Source organism: Nerophis ophidion, linkage group LG25 (genome assembly GCF_033978795.1).
Source record: "Nerophis ophidion isolate RoL-2023_Sa linkage group LG25, RoL_Noph_v1.0, whole genome shotgun sequence".
Lineage (NCBI taxonomy): Eukaryota > Metazoa > Chordata > Actinopteri > Syngnathiformes > Syngnathidae > Nerophis > Nerophis ophidion.
Genome location: NC_084635.1, coordinates 15,536,882 through 15,555,761, shown reverse-complemented (window position 1 = coordinate 15,555,761; position 18,880 = coordinate 15,536,882). Strand labels below are relative to the sequence as shown.

At 40.6% G+C, this 18,880-nt stretch overlaps 1 protein-coding gene and 1 long non-coding RNA gene across 7 annotated transcripts in view; one reads left to right on the top strand and one right to left on the bottom strand.

Moving 5' to 3' along the window:
• Positions 1-18,880, bottom strand: part of coro2ba (coronin, actin binding protein, 2Ba) — a 158,077-nt gene that overhangs the window by 20,318 nt on the left and 118,879 nt on the right. For all 3 annotated transcript variants that reach the window (XM_061887642.1, XM_061887641.1, XM_061887640.1), the window contains 4 exons: positions 14,851-15,015; positions 7,340-7,456; positions 7,139-7,243; positions 1,646-1,742 (listed from right to left, as the gene is read on the bottom strand). In XM_061887642.1, the coding sequence (XP_061743626.1) occupies positions 1,646-1,742; positions 7,139-7,243; positions 7,340-7,456; positions 14,851-15,015 (484 nt within the window). The remainder of the gene's footprint in view (positions 1-1,645; positions 1,743-7,138; positions 7,244-7,339; positions 7,457-14,850; positions 15,016-18,880) is intronic.
• The window catches only part of LOC133543155 (uncharacterized), a 144,855-nt gene that overhangs the window by 21,945 nt on the left and 104,030 nt on the right, over positions 1-18,880 (top strand). Inside the window, exon 3 of one of the 4 annotated variants that reach the window (XR_009804331.1) lies at positions 14,906-15,033. The exons of the other annotated variants lie outside the window; for them this stretch is intronic. This is a non-coding gene — a long non-coding RNA (uncharacterized LOC133543155). The remainder of the gene's footprint in view (positions 1-14,905; positions 15,034-18,880) is intronic. 4 annotated transcript variants of the gene reach the window in all.

Sequence of the window (18,880 nt, the reverse complement as noted above, 5' to 3'; positions counted from 1 at the left end):
AACATGTAATGGTTTTTAAAAATATGTTCATGACTGGATTAATAGCTATCTTACCAATAATGAATTTACTGTAATGTTTAATGGATGTAATTCTGACGTACACATTCTGTCATGATCCGCTACCCGGATAATGGACTTTTGGGGATTTTTGAGTTTGTTTGTGCCCTTCCCTATTTACCTTGTTACCATGGTTTTCTTATTTGTTCCACCTGCTACTTTTGGTTGACGCGCACCTGTGTTTTGATTACTGCCCTTATTTAAGCCTGCCTTCTCCCTGTGTTCTGTCTGGATCTTTTGTTTGCTCTATGCAACACTCATGTTGGTATTTTGTACTTCTATGTCTAGACTTGTGCTAAGTTTCGTCTTTGCTTCGCGTGCGCTCGGCCTGTCATTTTGGACTTTTGGACTCCACGCTAATTTTATTAAATCAAGCTCATACCTGCAATTCCTGTCTTTCTGGTCCATTTGCATCCACTATGCGAGCACCACGTGACACATTCTTTATTGTGTGCCGCAAGGGTTTTGCCTTGGGACAATTTTATTTTCTATTTTCACAAATAATTTGCCTTTTGTTTTAAAGACCCAAATCTTTCTATGCGCTGATGATTCTAATATTTAGTGACCTCTGCCAAAATTAACATTTAAATGCTGAACTAAGATTGGTTCAAAATTGAATGAAAGAAAACAGAATCATTTATAATGCACAGAGTATGTATGCTGTGAGGCTCCAAATATCTTCTTAAAGACTCACCTGTGCTAAATTTATAATAAGTTTAAATCGGGAAAAAAACTATAGCAAGTTTTACTAAAATGGACAAATGGGCAGCTATTTAAAGTATGGCAGTAATAAAGCATTGTAAACAATATATGCCTAATAGTGTCACGACAGCTTTAGTTGAATCGTTAGTTTTCAGATATTTTTGTAAAATATTAAAACCTTAAAACAAAATTTTCTATTTGGTCTAGTTTTAGTTTCTAGCTGGATTGTTTGCAAATAATTGTATTTTTATGTCTATTGTGTGAACCTATACTAGCATAACTACAAAACAGTTATTTTGATTGAGGTTTTATTTGTCATGTACGGTAGGGAAAGGATTCATTTGGCCCCATTTTTGTATGGATGTCACATGAGAGGTGGAGGGTTAATCATTTTGCAATGCAGTCTTCTGAAAATGATGGAAAGTGCCGCTCTACATAGCAACTGACACTGTAGTCAAAGTTGGAATTGCCACATAACACATTTTAAGATATTCAACACTGCACTGCCGTCTGGTGGCTAAAGTGGATAGTGCACCCCTCGACCCTCTAATATCGTCACGTTTCATGTGTCAGTGAAACCGCGACGAACGGGGCCATATGAATCCCCTTTGCCTTAATGTTGTACATAAAAACGCTTTTGAAATGTTAAACCCCAGGAAGAATAGGGACTGCTATTGCAGGATCTTAATAAACAAACAAGCAGTAGAAGAGCAATAGACTGTTTCACATAAGAATGTTTTCAGTTCAAATCCTATTTGCCATGCAAGCAGAACCTGTTTTATTGTGAAACACTGACTTTTTAACCTGTGACTACAGACTAAAAAAAAAAGTGGGCAGTGGCTGTCTTTGAGCCCTTGTCAGAGGTGATGATGTATAGCTGACTTACCTAATCCTTTCTGAGGGGTTTGGGACCGGAACTCCATCAAGTACTGAATGAATGGTTTCTCAGTGGTGACCTCAAAGTAACGGATGTTGCCGTCTCCCTAGTAAAAGTGGCACGAGAGGGTAAAATGTCTTGGTGTTTGAATTAAAAGTTGGACTGTAATAGCAAAACTGTGCTGACTGCAAATGTGGTTTTGTTAAAGACATGCACTACTTGTAAAAAAAAAAAAAAAAAGTTGGGGACATTTGTCTTTCAGGTCCGGATGGGCATGAACTGCAGTATATGTTGTGACTAATTTTTGTATTAAAGGCCTACTGAAATGAAATTTTCTTATTTAAACGGGGATAGCAGGTCCATTCTATGTGTCATACTTGATCATTTTGCGATATTGCCATATTTTTGCTGAAAGGATTTAGTAGAGAACATCCACGATAAAGTTCGAAACTTTTGGTCGCTAATAAAAAAGCCTTGCCTGTACCGGAAGTAGCAGACGATGTGCGCGTGATGTCACTGGTTGTAGGGCTCCTCACATCCTCACATTGTTCACAATCATAGCTACCAGCAGTGAGAGCGATTCGGACCGAGAAAACGACGTTTTCCCCATTAATATGATCGAGGATGAAAGATTTGTGGATGAGGAAAGTTAGAGTGAAGGACTAGGAAAAAAAAAAAGGCGAGGGCAATGGGAGCGATTCAGATATTAGACACAGTTACTGGGATAATTCGGGAAAATCCCTTATCTGCTTATTGTGTTACTAGGGGCAGCATGGCGTAGTGGGTAGAGCGGCCGTGCCAGAAACCTGAGGGTTGCAGGTTCGCTTCCCACCTATTAACATCCAAATCGCTGCCGTTGTGTCCTTGGGCAGGACACTTCACCCTTTGCCCCCGGTGCCGCTCACACTGGTGAATGAATGATGAATGAATGATTGGAGGTGGTCAGAGGGGCCGTAGGCGCAAACTGGCAGCCACGCTTCCGTCAGTCTACCCCAGGGCAGCTGTGGCTACAGATGTAGCTTACCACCATCAGGTGTGAATGAATGATGGGTTCCCACTTCTCTGTGAGCGCTTTGCGTATCTAACAATAGAAAAAGTGTGATATAAATCTAATCCATTATTATTATTTGTGTTTTAGTGGGATTACATGGCACCTGAAAGTCGGAGGGGTGTGGCCACGGGTGTGGTGACCGCCAGTGTCTCTGAGGGAAGCCACGTTTCTCGACGAGGCGAAGCAAAGGCAGCCGTTGGGGCCAGGCTGAGCAATTTTTCCCCCTCCTCCGCGGAGGAAGCATCCCGACGTTCGGGGGAGGCCGGTCGGAGGAGGCAAGGGAGTCCACAGCTGCTTCTGACAGGTGCACGAGGAACGACGCAAGCACTCCTCTCATGTCTTTGGTAAGAGACGACTTATTACCACAATTTTCTCACCGAAACCTGCCATTTGACATGTGGTAGGGGAACCATGTTCGTTTGACCGCTCTGTTCCATATTAAAGCTTCACTGTCATCTTTAGGGAATGTAAACAAAGAAACACCGGCTGTGTTTGTGTTGCTACAGCCAGCAGCAATACACCGCTTTCCACCAACAGCTTTTTTCTTTGATGTCTCCATTATTAATTGAAGAAATTGCAAAAGATTCAGCAACACAGATGTCCAGAATACTGTGGAATTATGCGATTAAAGTAGATGACTTTTAGCTGTGATCGGTGTTAGAATCTGTGATGTCACGCGCATTGATATATAAACTATCAGACTGCGTGGTCGGTAGTAGTGGGTTTCAGTAGGCCTTTAATGTGACATTGGTAGTATCAATATTTAATCGCATTGGTGGGGAGAGTTATTTGAATGGAAACTGTACTGTTATTGTTTATGTATATTGCTTTGGTTAACCGGAGATACCTTTTTAATGTGAAGGGCACAGGATGTTTTGAGTGGGTGTCTGACATCTTTACTACTAACAAGAGGTGATTTTTCTACTAAGGATGGGTACCTTTTACTTTTGAAACTATACGTTATCAATTTCCAGTCCCCTTGGGATTCGATATTAAATATTTCTTACACTTCTGAGTGTCGTTTGCAAGTATCGTATAGTAGACTTTGTATGCAGTTGCAATTGCAAGACGTTAGATGGCAGTAGTGTATAGTCAACGGGCCGTTGCCTACTCAGGAAGTAGTCTTTGCCCTTAAGTTGAAAACCTAGTCTTTTGTTGCGCATTAAAAGTATTTCATTAAGTCTTGTACTTTAACACCAACTATTGATTGTAACGTTCAACTTGGTTATAGTTTTATTACCAAATTTAAAGGAGTTAATGGCTAATGGCAATCCGTAGAATATCTATGGCAACTCCAATATAAACTAGCATCGAGTAAGCATATTTCGAAAAGTGAAGTCTTACTGTACTTGTGAGCACTTTCTTCGTTTGTTGGCATGGGAAATAGCAACACTACTTCAAGAGAGTCAGAGCCTCAATGCTGCTCAGGTTGCTTGTTTCCCCGCCAAGTGTTTGCGTCGTCCGAGTCTGCAACCGCATATGACAGGCCTGGGCAATTATTTTGACTCGGGGGCCATATTTTGAGAAAAAAATGTGTCTGGGGGGCCGGTATATCTATTTTTATGAACAATAATACAAAACCTCACAATAATATCTGATTGTATGCTAAAAACGTTATGACAGACCGCCTTAAAAACATTGAATTTTAAATTTTTCTATGAAGGATAAAACACTGAATATTGACAAAATATGAACGTTACACCCACTTTCGATCGACATATTTTACAATCAAGTGAAACGGAACAAAAATGCAACAAACACTGAAATATGAACGCGAAGGGTACAAAATAAACAAACATACAATCTGACGTATCTGATACATCACTAAGGTTTAGAACTTTGTTGTGAAAATTTCCTTCCACATCTGTGGAAACGCTTCCCACCAACACTGCTTGGTGCCTCGTCTGAGTTCCTGTGACGTTTATTACCATAGTAACTAATTAGATTACCATAGTAACTAATTAGAATACCATAGTAACTAATTAGATTACCATAGTAACTGGTACATCATCCATAAGCACAGATTCCAACCATTGAAATACTTAGTATAGTTGAAGACTTACGATCAGTAGAAAACATGACTGCACATCATAATGGCAACTACACTTTCCATTTTAAAGATTAAAAAAAAATATTTGGGAATGCTCGGCAGGCCAGATTGAAAAGCATGTGGCCCCCGGGCCTTAATTTGCCAGGTCTGTTTAAGGCTGTTGGAACCGTGCAAATCGTGAAAAGAAGAAATGTTTCTTTGGAGTTCCTCGAGAGGTAATCAAGAAGGGCGAAAGATGTCGAGATTTTCGGAAAAGCGATGACAGTAGTGGGTCTTGAATATAGCTCTCCAGACCAAGGGAGCAGAGTCGAACGCGCAAGTTTGTAGTGATCACTTTGTAAAAGGTGTAATTAGTATGACGTTTAGTAGCACCTCATTGTAGAAATTGGAACTACTAGTCGTAGTTCCAATTTCTGCAATGAGGTGGCGACATGTCCAGGGTGTATCCCGCCTTCCGCCCGATTGTAGCTGAGATAGACACCAGCAACCCCAAAGGGAATAAGCGGTAGGAAATAGATAGATGGATAGTTCCAATTTAAGCATTGTGTTTATTATTTGTATGTTATCTTGTTTCAAAATTCTTAAATCTTGTTTTAAAAAGTTTCATAATCCACCCACTCGGCAAGTCTAAATAAAATAAATCAAATGTGAGAAAAACGTAAAAGAGTTAAGCTTTTACCATGACCATAAATGAAGCATTCAGCACATACACAACGTTGCGATCTCTAATTATATCTTGATATCATGACGTGAAAAACGGTGCGTACTTGTAACAACGCGTGCAACAACTGTCAAACTAGGACTTGGTTTTGTTTTGCTTCTTCCACGCAAAGGATGATTGGCACGAGCCAGACGAGAGTGTGAGTACATATTTGATTTATTCAAAGGCCTACTGAAATTAGATTTTCTTATTTAAACGGGGATGGCAGGTCCATTCTATGTGTCATACTTGATCATTTCGCCATATTGCCATATTTTTGCTGAAAGGATTTAGTAGAGAACATCCACGATAAAGTTTGCAACTTTCGGTGCTGAGAGAAAAGCCCTGCCTCTACCGGAAGTCGCTGACGATGACGTCACGTGTTGATGGCTCTTCACATATTCACGTTGTTTTTAATGGGAACCTTCAACAACAACAGCTATTCGGACCGAGAAAACGACAATTTCCCCATTAATTTCAGCGAGGATGAAAGATTTGTGTTTGAGGATGAGGATATTGATAGTGACGGACTAGAAAGAAAAAAAAAAGCGATTGCATTCGGACGGATAACACTCCATTTCCTTAGTTTATTTTCTATTGTTTTATTATATATATATATATATATATATATATATATATATATATATATATATATATATATATATATATATATATATATATATATATATATATATATATATATATATATGTATGTATGTATGTATGTATGTATGTATATATATGTGTATATGTATGTATGTATGTATGTATATATATGTGTATATATATATATGTATGTATGTATATATATGTGTATATATATATATATATGTATGTATGTATATATATATGTATATATATTATACACTGTATATGGTTAATATATATAATAAATCATTGAAAATTACTGCTCTCTGGTGTTTGCCGTCACCCCCCCCTGTTTAAACCATAACACCTGTAGTGTAATGCCACTACAGGTGTTATGGTTGGTTCCGCTGCTCGGATCTTTACAGTTTGTTGTTCTGTTTCCATTTTTTGTATATCTCTCCGTATGACTCCTTATTTCCTGTTTGCTTTGTCACCATGGTAGCTTATTAGTCCACCTGCCCCTCGTTTCCGACGCACACCTGTTTCTATTTTGATTACTGCCTTATTTAAGCTCGGCCCTTTTCGTCATTCATTGTCGGACTCTAGTTTGCTTTCGCGCAACTGCTGATGACTTTTTTTTTTCATGCTCTATCTCGCTAGCTTCCACGCTAAGCTTTATTTTATTCCTAGCTTTCATGCTAGTTGTTTTGTTTTTCACTTTTTGTGCCTTTGTGCCAAGTATAGTGTTTCTGTTCATATTCCTAGCCTCCATGCTTCCGCCATTTGTTTACCTTTTTCTCTTAGCACCAGTGTTTTTGTTCTAGCCTGTTTTGAGTTTAATAAATCCTTTATTTCCTACCTTTTGTTGTGTTCTTGCCGACGCATCCTCGGAGGACCAAATCTGTCAGCGTTATGCCTCACAAGCAGTTAAAACTTTAACTTTATGAGAACGGATACTCAAATATCACGATATAGTCATTTTTTATATCGCACAGAGACAAACCCGCGATATGTAGTGTATATGGATATATCGCCCAGCCCTTATTTGTGTTTCTATTGTCATATTCCTATGTTATGATAGTTATTCAAATTAGAAATGCGAGTATAGCTGACCTTGCCTGCCAGGTATAACATGTGTGTGTCAGCATCGTAGAAGGGGAACAACAGCCCTGAAAGACCGTCTATGTCCTCCTCCACTATTGGCATGGACAGATCCTCCTGGAAAAGAGCGAACAAAACCACATTGACGCAACACAAACACACAGCCTTTGGTTGGGCGTTATGGAAACGTGCCACGCTGAGGAGACAACAGACCTGATCCCAAAGGGCAATCTGACGTGTGTTCCAACGAGAGACGCCTGTGGTGAGTAGTCGCTTCAGGTTACCCAGGAAAACCACACGGTTTACACGGTGGTTCTTGTAGCTGGCTTGCTGGCGGAGTGACACAAAGACAGTGGAGCTTCAGTGGGATGCATACTTGCCAACCTTGAGACCTCCGATTTCGGGAGGTGGGGTGTGGTTGGGGGCGGGTTGGAGTATATTTACAGCTAGAATTCACCAAGTCAAGAAATACGTGAATTTCAGTGTTCATTTAGTTACACATATACACACACATAACACTCATCTACTCATTGTTGAGTTAAGGGTTGAATTGTCCATCCTTGTTCTATTCTCTCACTATTTTTCTAACCATGCTGAACACTCTCTCTGATGATGCATTGCTGTATGGCACGCACAAAAGTGCTTTCATCAAACGCACTAGAGTCTGGAATCTTACATCTTCATCTCGTTGTGTGCGCAGTTGTGCACTGCACTCTCTAAAAGCCGTATATGTTATTGTCACATATGCATGTACAGTAGATGGCAGTATTGTCCTGTTTAAGAGTGTCACAACATTGCTGTTTACGGCAGAGAAACCTCTTTACGGTAGACTATAACGTGACTGCTGTTGTTGTGTGTTGTTACCGCGCTGGGAGGACGTCAATGAAACTCTCTAACAATGAACCCAGATAAGAAACCAAGAACTCGCCCTCGATCATTCTACAGTTATAACGCCATTGGGCAGGCACTCTGTTTATATTGTGGGAAAGCGGCGTGAAAACAGGCTGTCCTCACTCAGGACCGCATGGAGCTGGAGGGGGCGTGGCCTCCAGCTCCACCTGAATTTCGGGAGATTTTCGGGAGAAAATTTGTCCCGGGAGGTTTTCAGGAGAGGCGCTGAAATTTGGGAGTCTCCTGGAAAATCCGGGAGGGTTGGCAAGTATGGTGGGATGTCAAACTAAAATAGATTCATGTACTGCAGGGATTTTCAACTCATTGTTTTACCATAAAATGATTTACGTGGACCCCGACTTAAACAAGTTGAAAAACTTATTCGGGTGTTACCATTTAGTGGTCAATTGTACGGAATATGTACTGAACTGTGCAATCTACTAATAAAAGTTTCAATCAATCAATCAATGTGGGGGGGGTCACATATCCAGGACTTCTCTGTTAGGAACTCGCATGTCTGCAGTTGTGTGTCCCCGAGTATGCAAGAATCCAGGAGAGTAGAGCGAAGGTAAGAATATTTAATACTCATAAGAAAATAACAAAAGCAAACATAAAGCAGTCGTGCAGATAAACGTTCTCAACATAATATTATCATCGAGCACTGAGGAGTGCTCGAGTGAAACATAAATAGACACTAGTGTGATTGACAGCAGGTGTGAACCGCTGCCAATCAACGAAAAGGGAAAAACAGTGCTCCGTGAATAAAACAGGAAATACAACAAAACAAGAGCACTGATCAGGAAGTAAATACAAAACCACGAAAAACTAACAGAAATGAAGAGACACATTGTCACACTTCTCGCTTCACTATTAGTCTTATATTGTATATTGCGGACAACCATACAGTAGACCAGGCCTTGACAATTATTTTGACTTGGGAGCCAAATTTTAAAGAAAAAAATCTGTCTGGGGGCCGGTATATCTATTTTTAAGAACTCTATTACAAAACCTCACAATAATGTCTGATTGAATGCTAAAACGTTATGACAGACCACCTTAACAAAACAGAATGGAATTAAAACCTTTTTTACCGAATGAGACACCCAGACTGTACATGAACATAAAGAACGTGGGATTGACAATATTTACTATGAACGATAAAACATGGAATATTGAAAACATACGAACGTCACACCCCCTTTGATCAACATACTTTACAATCAAGCGAAATGCTACACATTTGCAACCAACACAGCGAAATATGAATGTCAAAGGTAGACAAAACACCTATATCTGATATATAACTAAGCTTTAGAACTCTGTTGTAGAAATCCCCTTCCGCGTCGGTCCCTGACACCATTTCAGGCTGGCCTCTGTGGAAACACTCCCCACCCACACTGCTTGGTGCCCCGTCTGAGCTGGTGTGACTTATATTACCATAGTAACTACTTATATTACCATAGTAACTACTTAGATTACCATAGTAACTAGTATATCGTGCAAAAGTGCAGATTCCCAACATTGAAATACTTTGAAAAATTCAAGATTTACGGTTAGATTCACTGCAAATCATCCCTCTAATAGAAGTCTAATGTTTTTAAGAGTCTGCTGCAAAAATGTGAGTATCTTACAAGTTTGTTGAACTGAACTTGTGGGGCCACCAGTTAAATAACCCAAATTATGAAAAAAAAAAGAGAGGACTTAACACGGAACCTTGAGGAACACCACTAGTATAAGTGATGAGGTTGAACAAATGACTACTGACTGCATCTGAAGTAAACAAGCTAGAGCAACAGCTTAGATCAGAGGTGTCAAACTAATTTTAGATGGGGGGCCACATGGAGAAAAATCTACTCCCAGAATGCCGGACCGGTAAAATCACGGCACGATAACTTAAGCGTAAAGACAACTTCAGATTGTTTTTTTTTTTGTTTAAAAATGGAACAAGCAGATTCTGAAAATGTACAAATCCTAATGCTGTTGGGAATTTTTTACACTTATGATGCGGTTAATAGTATTCTATTTTTATTTGTCATTACTTTTACTTTCTGGATAAATAATGTGATAATATTCATCAGTCAACTTCATCCATCCATTTTTCCACCGCTTGACCCTTCCGGAGTTGCGGGGGTTGCTGGAGCCTATCTAAGCTGCTTCGGGTAGAGGGCGGGGTACCCCCTGGACAAGTCGCCACCTCATAGCCAGGCCAACACAGATAGACAGAAAACATTCAACTCATTGGTCTTAATTTTCAATTTATCAAGATAAATAAATAATACCTAAATCAAATTACAGGATGTTATATATGTAGTTTACTCATTTTCCTCAACTGGTGCACTAACTTCATATGGTTTATTTTTTATTTACATATGTAGCATCATCTACAAAGATACAAAGAATTGCTATTGTGACATCTAGTGGACACATTTAGAACAGCAGTTTCTGTCATTCAAAAATGTTGTCTCATTTTTATACTTAGCAAAATCAGATATAACCTGTCCGCGGGCCTGATGCGTGCCGTGGGCCGTACGTTCGACACCCCTGCCTTAGATTCATAAATCATCACATTACTAAAAAATGTCAATGCGAGGATCGGCCAAAGTGAAGTCCAAGTTCCTCTAAACCGGGGAAGTCAAACTTACGGCAGGTTTTATCCGGCTAGCGAGTTGAGTTGGCCAAATATAAAAATGATCTCAAAATTTTGAATTAAAGAAACTGCAGTCCTAAATGTGTCCACTGGATGTCGCAATAGCAATTTTTTGTATTCCTTGTGGCAAGAGCACATGACCTCAGAGGGGGCGGAGCTATGTGCTGTGTTAAAGGCCTACTAAAACCCACTACTACCGACCACGCAGTCTGATAGTTTATATATCAATGATGAAATATTATCATTGCAACACATGCCAATACGGCCGATTTAGTTTACTAAATTATAATTTAAAATTTCTCGCGGAGTTTCTTGTTGAAAACGTCGCGGAATGGCACGTATGATGACGCGTGCTTGTGACGTCTCGGGTTGGAGGGGACATATTAGCCCGGCACCACACACGGCTAAAAGTAGTCTCTTTTCATCGCATATTTACACAGTAATTTGGACATCTGTGTTGCTGAATCTTTTGCAATTTGTTCAATTAATGAGGGAGACTATAAAGAAGAATGCTGTTGGTGGAAAGCGGTGTATTGCAGCTGCCTTTAGCACAAAAACACAGCCGGTTTTTCTGTGTTTGTTGTGAAGCTTTAACACAAAGCGGCCAAGCGAACATGTTTCTCTACGTCTACCAGCAAGTTTTTGGATGGGAAAATTGTGATGTTAAGTCGGCTCTTACCAGAGACTTCAGTGGATTATGCGACTTCCTCCTGCAATTCAAAAAGGCAGCTGTGTTTTTGGCTCCTCGGACTCTCTGAGAGACATTGGCGTTCACCGCAGCCATCCGGCTTTCAGGTATGACTTTACAATCTCACTAAAACACTATTAAAACAAAAAGTAGATAAGGGATCTTCCAGAATTATCCTAGTAAATGTGTCTAATTACATCAAAAATGCTCACACTGGAGCCGTCCCTTGTTTTTTTGTGTTATTCACTCTAACTTTCCTCATCCACGAATCTTTCATCCTCGCTCAAATTTATGGTGAAATTGTCGCTTTCTCGGTCCGAATAGCTCTTGCTGCTGGAGGCTCACATTCTAAACAATGTGAGGATGTGAGGAGCCCTACAACCCGTGACGTCACGCGCACATCGTCTGCTACTTCCGGTAAAGGCAAGGGCTTTTTTTATTAGCGACCAAAAGTTGCTAACTTTATCGTCGATGTTCTCTACTAAATCCTTTCAGCAAAAATATGGCAATATCGCGAAATGATCAAGTATGACACATAGAATGGACCTGCTATCCCCGTTTATATAAGAAAATCTCATTTCAGTAGGCCTTTAAGATAGGGGCAACACTTCCATGTTTGGACACTACATACTTAAGATGCTTATTAGTGATAGTGTACAACATGTGGATTGTTACTTTCATACCTTGATTGTCCAATATGATGTTGGTAATGTAACCTGTGACATTTCTATCCCCCCAAAAATACTTTTGATAATCTGTACATTGTGTGTTGTACTTATGACCGGGGACATATTCTCTGGGCACACATAAATATGCTGAAATAATATATATATGACTTTAAAAAAAAAAAACTTTTAGACTTCCTTTTTATTGTCATTCAAATTTGAACTTTATAGTACAAATAAGGGGCTTCATGGTGGCAGAGGGGTTAGTGCGTCTGCCTCACAATACAAAGTTACTGCAGTCCTGGGTTCAAATCCAGGCTCGGGATCTTTCTGTGTGGAGTTTGCATGTTCTCCCCGTGAATGCGTGGGTTCCCTCCGGGTACTCCGGCTTCCTCCCACCTCCAAAGACATGCACCTGGGGATAGGTTGATTGGCAACACTAAATTGGCCCTAGTGTGTGAATGTGAGTGTGAATGTTGTCTGTCTATCTGTGTTGGCCCTGCGATGAGGTGGCTTTCCGCCCGATTGTAGCTGAGATAGGCACCAGAGCCCCCCGCAACCCCGAAAGGGAATAAGCGGTAGAAAATGGATGGATGGATAGTACAAATAAAAACAAAATGTTGCATTGGCTTTTGGTAGTGCAGGATAAAAAAAAGCAATAAGGTAAATATATATAAATAACTGTACAGATACATTTATCGCACTTTTGCATATGCATCCAGGTTTATGGATGTATGTTATATTGTCTTTTTTATTCCAGCAAGTGTGATTAATGAGATGAGTCCGTATTCACAAGTTTTGTTAGAGAAAATGCAGCTCTTAAAAAGAATAAATAAACCACACAGTTGAGGAAAATAAGCAAATCACATGAATAATATTCTGTAATTTATTTAGATGTTATTTATTTAATGGTCTGACGGATTAAAATTAACACCAATTGGAGCATTTTATAACTCTGCCAGACTTAATTCCACCTATTTGACTGATGAACACTATTACGTCATTTATAACAACAAATCAAAAATAGAATACTATTAAGCGCAACATGTAGGTGTAAATAAAATACATTATGATTTGTACATTTTCAGAATGCGCTTGGTCTGGTTTTAAACTGAAAAAACAACTTGGAAATTGTCTTTATCTTTAGTTTATTGTCCCATGATTTTACTTGTCCGGCCTCCTTGGGAATAGATTTTCCTCCATGTGGCCCCTGAGCTAAAATGAGTTTGGCACCCCTGCTCTGTACAACAAAAAGCTCCAATATCGGTATTGTATTAGAAGTGAAAAAATGAGTCATTAATGACTGCTGAAGATACAACTACCGAAGTCGGCTAGTATTTGTTATTAAAGATGGTCAGAGAGATCTGATCTTGGATCAAACCTGAAGTCGAAGAAGTAATTTAGGGTCACAGCTCTATACCAAAATGCAGGGGTTGGTAACCTTTACCACTCTTTATTTCACAAAATAAAGAAAACAATGGGAGCCACAAAAATCTTTTGAAATTTTAAAATGAAATAACTCTGCATGCACAGTTTTTTTTTTTTTTCTTCTTTTTGCTACGTATGCGGCCCGCACCTTAATGAGACTCCCGAAATTCAGAGCAACATTTCTCGCGAATGTCTGCTGATTTTCACCCTTCAATATTAATACGGGCATTCTTTAAAGGCGCTGCCTTTACCGCCCCCTACAACATGTACCAATATCTAGCATACCCCAGCCACGAGTTATACATGGTTTCCACAGACACACTTAGACGACTGTAACGCGTACTTGTTCAGTAGCCATACAGGTTACACTGAGAGTTGTGATATAAACAACTTTAACACTCTTACTAATATGCGCCACACGGTGAACCCACACCAAACAAGAATGACAAACACATTTCTGGAGAACATCCACACTGTAACACAACCTAAACAGAACCGAACAAATACCCAGAATCCCATGCATCCCTAAGTCTTCCGGGCTACATTATGCACCCCCGGTATAGCTCGGTTGGCATAGTGGCCGTGCCAGCAACTTGAAGGTTCCAGGTTTGATTCCCGCTTCCACCAACCTAGTCACTGCCGTTGTGTCCTTGGGCAAGACACTTTACCCACCTGCTCCCAGTGCCACCCACACTGGGTTAAATGTAACTTAGATATTGGATTTCACCATGTAAAGTGCTTTGAGTCACAAGAGAAAAGCGCTATATAAATATACTTCACTTCACCCCTGCTAGCACCCAAAATTCCATCCCCCCCCCCCCCCCCTACTCCATTCGTCGGTTGAGGTGGGCGGGGTTGGGGGGGTGGGGTATTTGTGCTAACGGGGGTGTATAATGTAGCCCGGAATAGTTAGGGATGCATGGGATTCTGGGTATTTGTTCTGTTTATGTTGTGTTACAGTGCGGATGTTCTCCTGAAATGTGTTTGTCATTCTTGTTTGGGGTGGGTTCATAGTGTGGGTCATATTAGTAAAAGTGTTAAAGTTGTTTATATCACAACTCTCAGTGTGACCTGTATGGCTGTTGAGTAAGTATGCCTTGCAATCATTGTCGTTTATCAGTAAAAACGGCAGCCTACATGTGACGTTGTGTAAAAGCAGGCAAGAGGACACATTTTAGAGGACTGCAAGCTCTCTATATATATCGACGAGGTGAAAATCTGAGAGAGGCATTTAACTCCTGAAATCTCTCGGGATAATCGGGTGGGTCTGAAATTATGCAGCTGAGCCACATTAGAGTGATCAAAGAGCCATGGGTTGCTGACCCCTGCCAAAATGCAATGGAACTTTTAAAAAAGATAATGCTTTAAATCTTATACTAGAGGCAGAAACACATTTGTGTCGAACCTGAAGCACTCTCCCAGAACGCGGCTCTATTACTCGCAGGTTCTTGTCCTTACAGCTGGTGGCCAAAAGACTGCCGTCTGTGTTGAAGGACATGCTGAGGATGACGTCCGTGTGGCAGTCAATCATCTTCACTGGCTCGCCGATCTCCAGGTTCCAAATGAGGACCTTAAAAAGAGAGGTTTTGTGAGTGGAGCGGTTAGTTTTTTGTTGTTCAATTCCCGGGATCAGGCAAAAGACCAAATGAGGTGTCCTCCATGTTTGTCCAGGACAGTGTTGACCTGAGTGGTTTTAGCATCTAAAGTGAGCAAAATGTATCAAAGTGGCCCCTTACATTTTTCCCTTTGTCTGCATGCGCCCCATGTCAAAACATTTTGGAAAAATAGGTTTATAGACATGTTAATCTTCCCCAAAAATTTTTTAAAGGCCCACTGAAACCCACTACTACCGACCACGCAGTCTGATAGTTTATATATCAATTATGAAATATTAACATTGCAACACATGCCAATACGGCCGGTTTAGTTTACTAAATTGCAATTTTAAATTTCCCGGAGTTTCTTGTTGAAAACGCCGCGGAATGATGACGCGTGCGCGTGACGTCACGGACTGTCAGGAAATATTAGCGCAGCACCGTTTGTGGCCCTTTTCATCGCGCAATTAAACAGTATTCTGGACATCTGTGTTGCTGAATCTTTTGCAATTTGTTCAATTAATAAGGGACAAGTCAAAGTAGAAAGACGGAGTTGGGAAGCTTTAGCCTTTAGCCACACAAACACACGGTGATTCCTTGTTTAAAATTCCCGGAGGTGAAGCTTTACTATGGATCAGAGCGGTCAAGCGAACATGGTTCCCGACCACTTGTCAATCGGCAGATTTCGGTGGGAAAATTGTGTTAAAAAGTCACCTCTTACCCGAGATCTGGGGAGTTTGCGCCGTCCTTGTATCTGCCGTGACTTCCCTCAGACACTGGCCTCAAGACACCCGTGGACACACCCCTCCGACCATCAGGTACTATATAATCTCACTTAAACACTAGCAACACAATAGAAAGATAAGGGATTTCCCAGAATTATCCTAGTAAATGTGTCTAAAAACATCTGAATCCGTCCCAATGCAATCGCCTTTTTAAAAAAAACTTTATTTTATTATTATTATTTTTTCCAGTCCTTCGCTATCAATATCATCCATGAATCTTTCATCCTCGATAAAATTAATGGGGAAATTGTCGTTTTCTCGGTCCGAATAGCTCTTGCTGCTGGAGGCTCCCATTATAAACAATGTGAGGATGTGAGGAGCCCTCACCCTTGTGACGTCATTGTCTGCTACTTCCGGTACAGGCAAGGCTTTTTTATTAGCGACCAAAAGTTGCGAACTTTATCGTCGATGTTCTCTACTAAATCCTTTAAGCAAAAATATGGCAATATCGCGAAATGATCAAATATGACACATAGAATGGACCTGCTATCCCCGTTAAAATAAGAAAATCTCATTTCTGTAGGCCTTTAAGTGATTTGCAATTTGAATGGCTAAAATTGTACAGGATTTTGTTAAAGCAACACATCTACCCCTGTTCAGGATCCCAGGTAAACTACAGTCTATCCCAGCCGACTTTAGTCTACGCAGATAAGTCTACAAAATGCATTGATAATGACTTTTTTGCAGGGTTTTTTGTGATTGTTGCAGACTAAAAGGACTGATTTAGCAGCGTTTGAAAAAGAAGTAGTGATGTTTTTGAAGCCTTTTTTCAATAACATTGCATCTGCTTGATACTTGATTAACTTGTTATTAATTTATTTTCTAACTTTAATCCCCAAAAATAACAATTGTAGCATATCTAACAAAATGCATGGTTTGATAGACAACTATTGATGTTATAATCTTTTTTTTTTTAACCAAACAAATGCGGCTTCCTCCCACTTCCAAAGACATGCACCTGGGGATAGGTTGATTGGCAACACTAAATTGGCCCTAGTGTGTGAATGTGAGTGTGAATGTTGTCTGTCTATCTGTGTTGGCCCTGTGATGAGGTAGCGGCTTGTCCAGGGTGTACACCGCCTTCCCCCCGAATGCAGCTGAGATAGGCACCAGCGCCCCCCGTGGCTCCAAAAGGGAATAAGCGGTAGAAAAATGGATGGATGCAGAAAGAAGTAGTGATGTTTTTGAATACTTTTTTCGATAACATTGCATCTGCTTGACATTTGATTAATTTGTAATCCATCCATTTCCTACCGCTTAATCCCTTTGGGATCGCGGGGGCGCTGGTACCTATCTCATTATTTATTTTCTAACTTTAATCCCAAAAAAATAACAATTGTAACATATCTAACAAAATGCATAGTTTGATGGACAACTATTGATGTTTTACTCTTTTTTTATTTTTTTTTATTTTTATTCTTTTAACCAAACAAATGCGGCTTCCTCCCACTTCCAAAGACATGCACCTGGGGATAGGTTGATTGGAAACACTAACTTGGCCCTAGTGTGTGAATGTGAGTGTGAATGTTGTCTGTCCGTCTGTGTTGGCCCTGTGATGAGGTAGCGGCTTGTCCAGGGTGTACACCGCCTTCCGCCCGAATGCAGCTGAGATAGGCACCAGCGCCCCCCGCGGCTCCAAAAGGGAATAAGCGGTAGAAATGGATGGATGAAAAAGAAGTAGTGATAATTTTGAAGACTTTTTTCAATAACATTGCATTTGCTTGATATTTGATTAATTTGTTATCCATCCATCCATTTTCTACCACTTAATACCTTTGGGCTCGCGGGGGGCGCTGGTGCCTATCTCATTATTATTTTCTAACTTTAATCCCAAAAAATTAAAAATTGTAACATATCTAACAAAATGCATAGTTTGATAGACAACTATTGATGTTTTACTCTTTATTTATTTATTTATTTATTTTTTTACCAAAAATGCTGCTTCCTCCCACCTCCAAAGACATGCACCTGGGGATAGGTTGATTGGCAACACTAAATAGGCCCTAGTGTGTGAATGTGAGTGTGAATGTTGTCTGTCTATCTGTGTTGGCCCTGCGATGAGGTGGCGACTTGTCCAGGGTGTACACCGCCTTAAGCCCGAATGCAGCTGAGATAGGCTCCAGGCCTCCCTGCGTCCTCACAAGGGACAAGCGGTAGAAAAATGGATGGATGCAGAAAGAAAACCTAACTTACAAGTAGGCACTAGATGGCAGTACAAGATCATTCTCTAATCCCGTTGTTGTGTACCAGAGAAGGTAAGGAGACGACAACCAGGGCAGGACTGCGGTTTACAAGGTTTATTTAAAACCTCTGATGAATACGTGGCGTGTGTATGCTACTCAAAGTGAATGAGTGTTGACTATTTGTAATATTAAATATGTAAATGTTACCAAGGGTTGTTGTCTGTAATTGTTGGTTGTATCTTTCGTCGTTATCCAAGAGGGCAAGGCGAAGAGGAAGGTCATGGACAGGCAAGAGGTCAAGGGCAAGAGCAGGGCAGCGTGGTGTGGGTCTGAGCAGGGAGGTCGTGGATCGAGGAGAGCAGTCAGGAATCCGGATGGGAGTTGAGTGACAAGGCACAATCACGGAGGACAGGGGAGTCATGGAAGGTTAGCGACGTTCTGGCAAAGGTTCCTCGGGTCTGCTGGTATATATGCTGCTCCCTTTCATCAAGTCCAGGTGTGTGGATTATTGATAGAGTGCAGGCTCGTTGCTGCGTGGGCGTTAGAGATGCGTGGATAGGCAATTATATCATCCGCAACCGCATCACTAAAGTCATCATCCACCCGAACCAACATTTTATCAAAACCGCAACTTCCCGCCACCTGCTCATTGTTTTATATCAGGGGTCGGCAACCTTTACCACTCAAAGAGCTGTTTTGACCCATTTAACAGAGTAAAATAAAGAAGACAATGGGAGCCGCAACCATTCTCGCGAATATTTGCTGGTGCTCATCCAGATAACAAGAATAAGGGTGTGCTATGAAGCCATTGCCTTTAATGCCTTCTACAACATTTACAAACTGCTTGCCAGTCTAGCGACATGTTGTATTTG